Raw genomic sequence first — 9,463 nt, forward strand, 5'->3', positions numbered from 1 at the left:
GAACTCACCATCTGACTTTCAAAATTGTGGCTTTAATGTTGATTATTTGTCTTACCTATGTTTGATGCTTTTATTATTGTACATTGACCAGAGCCTTGCAGCAGCAGCATAGATTGGACCGATGATTGATGATGATGACGATGATCAGGGCTTTATTGTAGCAGGAACTCCTTTACATATGCGGCCACGCCCCCTGCTGCAGCCAGTCCTCCTGGAGCTTACAGTAGGCCATGTACTGAGAGCCCCTGCAAGCTCTTGGAGGATTGGCTACATCGGGGGGGTGTGGCCTAATATGCAAGGAGTTCCTGCTACAAAAAAAGCCCTGATTATGTCAAGAGGCACAAATCAGGATAAGGTTCCCCTATTCTGATATTTGCATGGCCAGAATGATTTGGAGCAACTGAAGTTTCCAAGCACATCAGGGCCTTTTTTGTCATGGAGTGGGGAGAAGGGCTTCTGCTCCACCCCCATACCTCGGGCTGGAGAAACAGCCAGGGAGGTGAGCTGCAGTGAGAAGCAAGGGGACACAATCACTTCCTCCTGCCTTTATGTCACTGCAGGTTTGCTGATGGAAGAGGCAGGAAAGATTTCCTTGTCTCTTCCCCCCTCCTCTCTGGATCCCATTGACCCATACAGGCCCTATAACCTCTGGAATCACCTTTCCTGGTCAGAAGGGACTTCTGGGAAGAAGGGAAGAAAGGAGGATCTGTAGCTGGCAGCATCTTTTGCTGATGGATTGCTGGACAGTAAAAAAGAACAACCAAGATTTTTAAAAACCTAGTGAAGATTTTAAAATGGCAAAGAAATAAGATGATTAGGTGGGGGAGTGATAGCAAGGCCTCTGTTTCATCGGTAACTATCTCATTAATTCCTCTCAACTTTCCCCAACAGAAATGAAACAATCATGGGAGAGGGGGTGGGCAAGAATCACTGTTTTCAAGCTGTAACTATGATTGCTGTTAAACACAAGACTTGGTGGCACAACACTTTTTAACTGTTCCAATTGCCAACTGCATGGTACCATCATACCCTGCTGGGGGCAGGGTGTCTCTGCCCTGAGCTCCCATTGCCCTCTTCTGTTCCAAGTGGCATGGGGGGGAGGGTGGAGAACGGCAGTGTCACTGGCATGACAATGTCACTTCGAGAGAAATTCCAGAAGTGATGGCAGGTAGCCCTAGGAATTGCTAGGGAAATTGCCAGGTTTTACTCTAGAGCTTTTGACAATTCTTAGGTCTACCTGCAGTCACTTCTGAGTTTTCCCTGCAAGTGATCATTAGGGCAAAGAATGGGTGAGGGTACTGGGGTGGAAGTGACGCCCGATCTATACAAAGAAGTCTGGCTCTAGTTGAAGATGTTCTTCCTCTTCTTTATTTCTATACTGGCACCATCTATTGTCTTGGACTCCGTTGGACAAAAGCTTAGGTAGTCTGGCAGGATCCACGCTTAAGATAAGCTTGATTGCCTTGTGCATACGTAACAGCTGGTGGGTACATGAGCCTCTCACTTCGCTGTCATGGAGTCTGGCACTGCGGGAAGATGGTTGCTGATGGTGTTAGCCTACCAACATGGCTTTCGTGATTGATGCTGAAAACCGATTGCCTGGACAGTTCCTGGTGGCGCAACTTCTTCCACTGCAACGGCTGAGATGGTGCATGCACAGAGCGTCTGGAAACCCATCTGTACTTCTGACTAGCACTCTTCCGGAGATATAGAGTGCTGTTGTAACACTGAGTCTGTTAGTACCCACAGAAGTCTCCTATGGAATGGTAGATAAAACCCACGTCTTACAGCCAATGTGTGTAAGTCAAACCTCCAGGCACCTTGGCAACCAAATGGGTGATTACAATGTCCGTATATAACTGAAATTAGGGGTCTCTTAGCCACACAGCCTCCTACTGGGGGCGAGGGTTCCCCTAGTTTGTTCCCCCCAGCCCATTAGCATAGAGCTGGCCAGCAAGGGGATCCCACTCCCAAAGAGCTCCATTGCACGTGACATGCCCAGTGCGATGACATCACTTCGCAAGCATGAGAAGAAACCCCCCTCCCACTGAGAGCCAGGTAAGATCTGGCAACTCTGGGCACAGACCAAATACTTGGAGGGTCACAGGTTCATGGTTCATGAAACCTTTCCATTTAACAAACCAGTTTCTGGCTCATGAGGTTCGTGAGTTTGGGACATGGTAAAAACCACCCCCCCACACACACAGCTAAAGATGCCAAACTTGCAGCAACTCAACTCTATAGTCATTTAACTGGGGGAGCCAGTTTGGTGTAGTGGTTAAGTGTGCGGACTCTTATCTGGGAGAACCGGGTTTGATTCCCCACTCCTCCACTTGCACCTGCTGGAATGGCCTTGGGTCAGCCATAGTTATCACAGAGGTTGTCCTTGAAAGGGCAGCTGCTGTGAGAGCCCTCTCCAGCCCCACCCACCTCACAGGGTGTTTGTTGTGGGGGAGGAAGGTAAAGGAGATTGTGAGCCGCTCTGAGACTCTTCGGATTGGAGGGCGGGATATAAATCCAATATCTTCATCTTCTTCAACTATGTCATTGCAGCTGGTTTTTTTAAAAATCTGTGATATAAAATGTAAGTTTCATCCACATTAAGAATCTTGGGAGGTGGGCTGAAACTATTCACAGTATTTTAAAAATATTTTGGCAGTGCCAAAGAAGCCCCCCCCCCTCCCCAATTCCCCTTGGGGAAAAAAATCACTTATTCATTTGCATTGTCCTAACAACCAATTACTTATTTCCTGTAATGTTTTTGATTGGGTGGAATCTTGGAAAAATCAGCCACCAGGCAAAACAACGGCAGAAAACTGATTAGCAATAAATGGTGAATATGCTCACAATCTAAACTATTTTCACAAATAATTTCTCTCCCACCCAAACTGATAGCTTTTACTTTGCTCCCTCCCACCAAAAAGAACCACAACACACCTGAAACAGAAGAATATATGGGGCAGCTCTAGCCACTAAGTGTCAATTCTCTCCTTTGCTTAGGTCTCTATCAAATTTTAGGCCCTGGCAATATCGGCAGGAAACAGCTCCAAGGCCTGTTGCGTGACTTATGCCCTAAAGAAAAGTGCAGGGCAATTCAGGAGCTTTCCAGACTCTTTCTCCAGGAAGTGGATAAAAGCAATCAAGGTAATGAGCTGATTTCCTTTAAAAGATAAGATCTGAGAGATGCCATGTTGAGAGAAAACGAAATGGACTAGAAAGATGGAAAACAGTCTGTGTTTTGCAAAGCATATGACACAGCACCATCTAGTGGATTTTGCTAATATCTTTTAGGAAGTTGACCAAAATAACCAGGGGAAGGGCTTTTTGAAGTTGATCCCTGGGTTCATTCATTATTTTTATATAGAGTCCAGCTGAAATTCAGTCAGTTTCACTGTGAGAGTTATCAGTGCAATTAACTGTTCCTGACTGAAATCAATGAGTCTTAATGCAAATATAAACATAATTAGCATAGTTCCACTTGGGCAAGATCTTGTACCATACCAAACATTCTCCTCCTTATATCTTATAGTGCCCAGAAGTTGATTGTACAAGGCTGTAACACAAGTGAAAAAGCACTGTAACACAAGTTTAACTTTGCACTAGGGGCTAGTATGTGCCCCCACTTCTGTAAGGACTATTGCATAGGGGAATCTTTGGGTAGATCCCAAACTCTGTCCAAACCGTTTTAAAAAATGTCTAACAAATTTATTGCAGATGGTCATTGCTTCTGCTTGAAAGCAACAACTTTAAAATTTATTATGTTTCTATACGTAGGTGTTTTCTGAGTTGGAGGCTCTTTACATGTACAGTAGCTTTGGTATGTTCATGTATCACCTGTGTGTGCAAGAACTTTCCCATTCATGGCAGTGTGTCAGAGAAACTTATGCTCATGTGCAGATGTGGAAATATTGTGCTTGATTGTCCATTGAATGGGGAAACCAATGCACTTTCCAGGATTTCCATAGGCCCATCAGACTCAGCTGATAAGGAAAACTCACAAATCAGCTGATCTACCTGTGTTTATTGTCCCATGTTATAATCTGATTGTTTCTCGTTGTTTTTTAGCCATTTAGGGTTGCCAGCTCCAGGTTGGGAAATACCTGGAGATTTTGGGGGTGGAGCCTCAGTATGGGCAGAGTTTGGGGCATAATGTCATAGAGTCCAACTTCCAAAGTGGCCATTTTCTCCTGGTGAACTGATCTCTGCCTCCCAGAGATCAGTTGTAATAACAGGAGATCACCAGTCACCATCTGGAGGTTGGAAACCTTAGCCATTCTTCTGTTCACATTTTTATACTTTTGTTATTGTCTGTGGATTTTAGTACTTTTGTGAATTTTAAACCTATTAAGCCATTCTGAGCATTTAAATGAGCTATGTGACAGAATACACATTTGATAATAAATAAAATACACATTGTTTTGCAGATTATTCTGTTCTTATATGATTCTTTTGCACTAGGATATATCTCTGAAGACATGTTTGTTGCGTGGGTACAAACTCTTCCACAAGAAACAGTGCAGTCTATTTTAAACTTCCCAATTATACATCCAAATCTGACCTTAAGCAAGTCTCAGATTTCTTATCCTGGTGTAAGTAGAAATCTTTATTCCTGTTTTTTTCATGATTTCCCATCTTTCACTATTTATGATTTTTTTTGGGGGGGGGGGGGAGATTATTCAGTATTTGAATCCAAACCACAATGGTGATGTCAAGGGGTATGGTCTAATATGAAAATAAGTTCCTGTTGGGCTTTTTCTACAAAAAAAGCCCTGCAAACATCTATATGCATATAGTCAACATTACTGTTGAGATTATTGTGAATAAAATTGAATATATGTAAAGTTTGTGTCTTTCAAAATTTAGCAGAGATTTGTTAAAGACCAAGATTTGGTATCTTCCAGATCCTGTTTGTAGGGGTTTGACTTTTGAAAAATAGCATTGAATTACAATAAACGAGAGGTTTGCATCTCTGAAATTTCTGCTTTATTTGGGTTTTTGTTTGTTTTGTTTCATTTAATCTGGCCTTGAAACAGAGTTGCCTAGCAATGAGGTAAAGACACAATAGATTTGATCTTGTAGCAGTACCAGATGAAATGTTGTGTAATACAGTTTTTTGATGCAGCCCTGTTTCATATGATCTGATGTCAGTTTTTTGTCAAGTCAAAGAGTTCTAATTTCCATTATAATGTTTATTCTCTCCATCTTGTGTACTGCAGTTGCACTTATTCATTTTTGAAAAAGATGAGATGTTTACCATATTTGAACAAACATTAAGCATGTTAAACACCCTGCTGCTAAAACATGAAGAAACCATACCAAAGGAGATGGAAGGGGTGGGGTAATGTCTACAAATTCCTTTGTTTGGTTTGGGACTCCTGATTTGCTGCTAATGCCATTCCTGATAGTCCCCTGTCTCTCATGGGCAGCATTTTCGGTGGTCAGGGGTCTAGCATGGGGCAGGAGTAGGCAGAAATGTTCTATTCCACTGATAGAAGAATCTTACACAGAGGTTTAATCAGCAAAATAGGTGAATATCAGTGGAACAGATGTACGTTTCTCTTTTCAACAATCTGCAGGATAAGCTTTGTAATAAACTAATAGGAGATGTATAGAACTCAGTTGGTAGGGAAAAAACTTTCATTTGTTGGGAGTGCCTTCCATGAAGCTAGTTTCAGAGGGTAGCTGTGTTGGCCTTCTGTAGAATAGCTAGCTTCAAGTCCAGTAGCACCTTCAAGACCAATGAGATTTTCAGGGTAAAAGGTCTCAAGAGTCTTAAGATCCCTTCATCAAAGATGACCAATGGAGCTTTGACTCTTGAAATGTATACTCCCAACTCTTGTTGGTTTCTATGTTACTAGTGGACTCAAATCTTGCTGCTTCAATGGTGGGAAGTTGAGATAATCAGTTCTAGGTCATTAGTACATTTCTTAATAATGCCCATTTTGTTCCTATAGATCGCAGTGGAAGCTGAAGACAAGCAGGGGTTGAACAACAGGCAGCTTTCCCAGGTGGCCACAGAAGTATCAGCAAAGAAGAGAAACTGGAAGCTTCTTGCTCGTAAACTTGGCATTTCTGAGCAGGAGTGCTTCCAGTTAGAGCATGAACATCTGGAGTCAAAGGACCAAGTAAGAAATTCTCAGGGTAGAGTCTTTTGCTCCATTGGAGTCATATTGACTCAGAAACCAAGAGGCAAGTGCAGATGGTGAATTCAAGTCTGGTATTAAAAGCCAGTGACGGAAGCCATTGGGTACAATGTATTTAGATGGTGGGGAAATTTCTTGGTCCAGTGGATGGTCAAAGGCATGATCCTGAAGAAGAAGAAGAAGAAGATATTGGATTTATATCCCGCCCTCCACTCCAAAGAGTCTCAGAGCGGCTCACAATCTCCTTTACCTTCCTCCCCCACAACAAACACCCTGTGAGGTGGGTGGGGCTGGAGAGGGCTCTCCCAGCAGCTGCCCTTTCAAGGACAACCTCTGCCAGAGCTATGACTGACCCAAGGCCATTCCAGCAGGTGCAAGTGGAGGAGTGGGGAATCAAACCCGGTTCTCCCAGATAAGAGTCCACACACTTAACCACTACACCAAACTAGCTCTGGCTGGCAACAAGATGCCAACCAAGAAGGTTCACAGTAGAAAGTAGTTGGGCACTGGCCAATAACTTAGGGTCCACAATGCTGGAATTCAGTGACTACAGCAAATATAATTGGGAACATTTTATTTATTTTATCAGATTTATAGCTCGCACTCCCCTGACGGGCTCAGGGCGGCTAACAACAACATATTAAACCACTGAAAACATTAAAAAACAAATCACACAATGATGGAAACAATAAAATGTACAAGAGAAACATACCATGAAAGGTAACATGTCCGAATATTTATAGACATCACACTTCCACAAAGTCACAGCTGACTAATTGTGACCCCGTAGGGTTTTCAAGGCAAGAGATGTTCAGAGGTGGTTTGCTATTGCCTGCTTCTGCATCACAACCCTGGAATTCCTTGGTGGTCTTTCATCCAAACTGGAGAGCCAGTTTGGTGTAGTGGTTAAGTGTGCGGACTCTTATCTGGGAGAACCAGGTTTGATTCCCCACTCCTCCACTTGCACCTGCTAGCATGGCCTTCGGTGAGCCATAGCTCTGGCAGAGGTTGTCCTTGAAAGGGCAGCTGCTGTGAGAGCCCTCTCAGCCCCACCCACCTCACAGGGTGTTTGTTGTGGGGGAGGAAGGTAAAGGAGATTGTGAGCTGCTCTGAGACTCTTCGGAGTGGAGGGCGGGATATAAATCCAATATCTTCTTCTTCTTCTTCTTCTTCTTCAATACTAACCAGGGCCCACCGTGCTTAGCCTCTGGGATCTGATAAAATTGCGCTATCCAGGTCAAGGATCCTATTCTCTGTCTACCCTTCTCCCCATAGTGAGGATTAAAATAGGGGCAATTTTGACTAGGGAAACATAGACCGATTCCCCACTAGTCTTGCCTCAGTCTCATGCTCCTCTTCTCCTTCTGATTTCACACAAGCTGCCCCAGGGCTGCAACTCGCTCTGCCTCTTTTGAGCAGCAAGCAAGTTCCTCTAAAAACCGGTTTCTGCTTGCTGCATGAAAGAGGAGGAGCAAGTTGCAGCCCTGGGGCAGACTGTGCAACCTTGAAAGGAAGCCCCGTGGAGAAGAGGAGCGTGAGACCAGGACAAGGCTAGTGGGGAATCTGTCATAGTGAGGGAGCTCCCACCCCCTTTCCATGGTACTGCAGCCCTGATCCATTATTATGTGCAACTTAGATAAAATGTAGCTCATGTGCAATTGTGCCACCGTGCAGCACTTTGTCATACCTAGACTTAAAATTGGCACATGTGTGATACTGAAAACACACTGAAATCCTTTGGAACTCTATATTAGAGATGCCCTGCAAACACAGTGACCTGGCCTGGCCTTGCACTCTGGTCAGCTGTTGCTTCTGTAACATTTTTTTAAACCAGTCACATTAGCCAGCTTCCCTTTGCACAGTTGCTGGAATAAACAAAGGAGGCTTCCAATACTCTCTCGAAGCTGTGGAACCTTGTGAGCAAAAGTTCTATTTTGTGAGCTACTGGCATTAAAATTGTGAGCTACTGCATAAATCAGTGTGCTTTAGGTTTGTTTTTTCCTGATTTAGATAAAAAAAAAAGTGTGAGCCGGAGGTTTCAAAACTGTGAGCTAGCTCACACTAACTCAGTTTAGAGGGAACACTTCTTCCAGCCCATGTCTCCCAACAAGGAAACCAAGGTTTCTTCTCTCACTAGCCCATCAGTTTCTAGATTCCAGGAAGATTGTTTGAACAGTGCTTGAGGCTTTAGGAGTGAAATGAATTGATGCAGCAGTGATATGTGGGATTGAGGTAGAACCAACCTACAAAAGAATTTTCTGTAGCAGCTGGAAAAGCATGTGGGTCATTTAACACTCCCTGCTCATGTTTGTTTTGTTTTAACTTGCAGATCCTGAAGATGCTGCAGATTTGGCACCAAGTGTGTCAAGAGGCTCCTCTCCCCCTTCTCCAAGCTGCCTTGAGAGAGAGCGGCAATGCAGATGTTTGTAACAAAGTCTTCCACTTGAGCTTTTAGAGGATTTTTGCTGCAGGAGTGTGATGGTTTGGGAAAGTATCTACAGGGCTTGGGATTCTAATCATTTGGGCATATTTGAAGACATGTGTAGGTGTCTCCTTTGAGAGAAATTCAGCTCCATTAAAAAACAAAATAATTTTACATTCCTATCTTTTCCACACAATGCATCATTAATTTGTGAAATCTACTGTCACAAGGTAAAGGCTTGGCCTCTGGCTTTGAAGAGGGATTAGATGCATTTGTAGGGGATAGTTCCAGCTGTGGCTATTAGCTACAGTCACTAATGGTCAAACAACCCATAACTATTTTTAACGTGTGGCGTCTAGGCTGCTCCAACCTGAATTTGACTGACACTGTCGCATGTCAGATGTGGTGGAACTCAGTTTCCAAGTGTGTGGAGTCCCAGTTTGGACTTGGACCATAGTGTGTGTGGGGGGGGGGGGTGGAGAATGGACTTCAGCCCTCCCCATATACTATTTCATGATTTGAAACAGTCCTGGGGAGGTGTTATTTGCTCTGCTGGGGGGTTATGTGAGCAACCTCTGTAGCCCCTACCCTACCTCAGGCCACTTCAGATAGCGAAATCAGCATTTATGTGGACATGTGCTTCATGGGTAGACTGACATCTGGAGCACATGACATTTTGTAAATCTTTGTCTACCGATTTGTGACAATATTGCTGTTCCCAATGTTGAGCAAGTTTCCATGAAACAAGTCATGTAAATAATTGACTGCTTGTAGTTGGGACTTGTTCTTCAGGACCCTTTGGACTTATTGTAAAAAGACTCTTGAATCAACACAATGGACTTGAAAAGCTATCTGTGACCCCTGGAGGGGCTTATGTCAAACACTTTGTGGAACAGAA

General features: G+C 43.7%; 1 protein-coding gene across 3 annotated transcripts in view; it reads left to right on the forward strand.

Moving 5' to 3' along the window:
* The window catches only part of LOC132569934 (uncharacterized), a 47,073-nt gene extending 38,403 nt beyond the window's left edge, over window positions 1-8,670 (forward strand). For 2 of the 3 annotated variants that reach the window (XM_060236373.1, XM_060236374.1), the window contains 4 exons: window positions 3,001-3,144; window positions 4,459-4,589; window positions 5,955-6,125; window positions 8,473-8,670. In XM_060236373.1, the coding sequence (XP_060092356.1) occupies window positions 3,001-3,144; window positions 4,459-4,589; window positions 5,955-6,125; window positions 8,473-8,598 (572 nt within the window). In that variant the 3' untranslated portion in view covers window positions 8,599-8,670. The remainder of the gene's footprint in view (window positions 1-3,000; window positions 3,145-4,458; window positions 4,590-5,954; window positions 6,126-8,472) is intronic. The other variant, XM_060236375.1, reaches the window with a different exon arrangement.
* The last annotated feature ends 793 nt before the right edge of the window (window positions 8,671-9,463 follow it).

This window comes from Heteronotia binoei, chromosome 4, assembly GCF_032191835.1.
Source record: "Heteronotia binoei isolate CCM8104 ecotype False Entrance Well chromosome 4, APGP_CSIRO_Hbin_v1, whole genome shotgun sequence".
In the NCBI taxonomy this organism is placed as follows: Eukaryota; Metazoa; Chordata; class Lepidosauria; order Squamata; family Gekkonidae; genus Heteronotia; species Heteronotia binoei.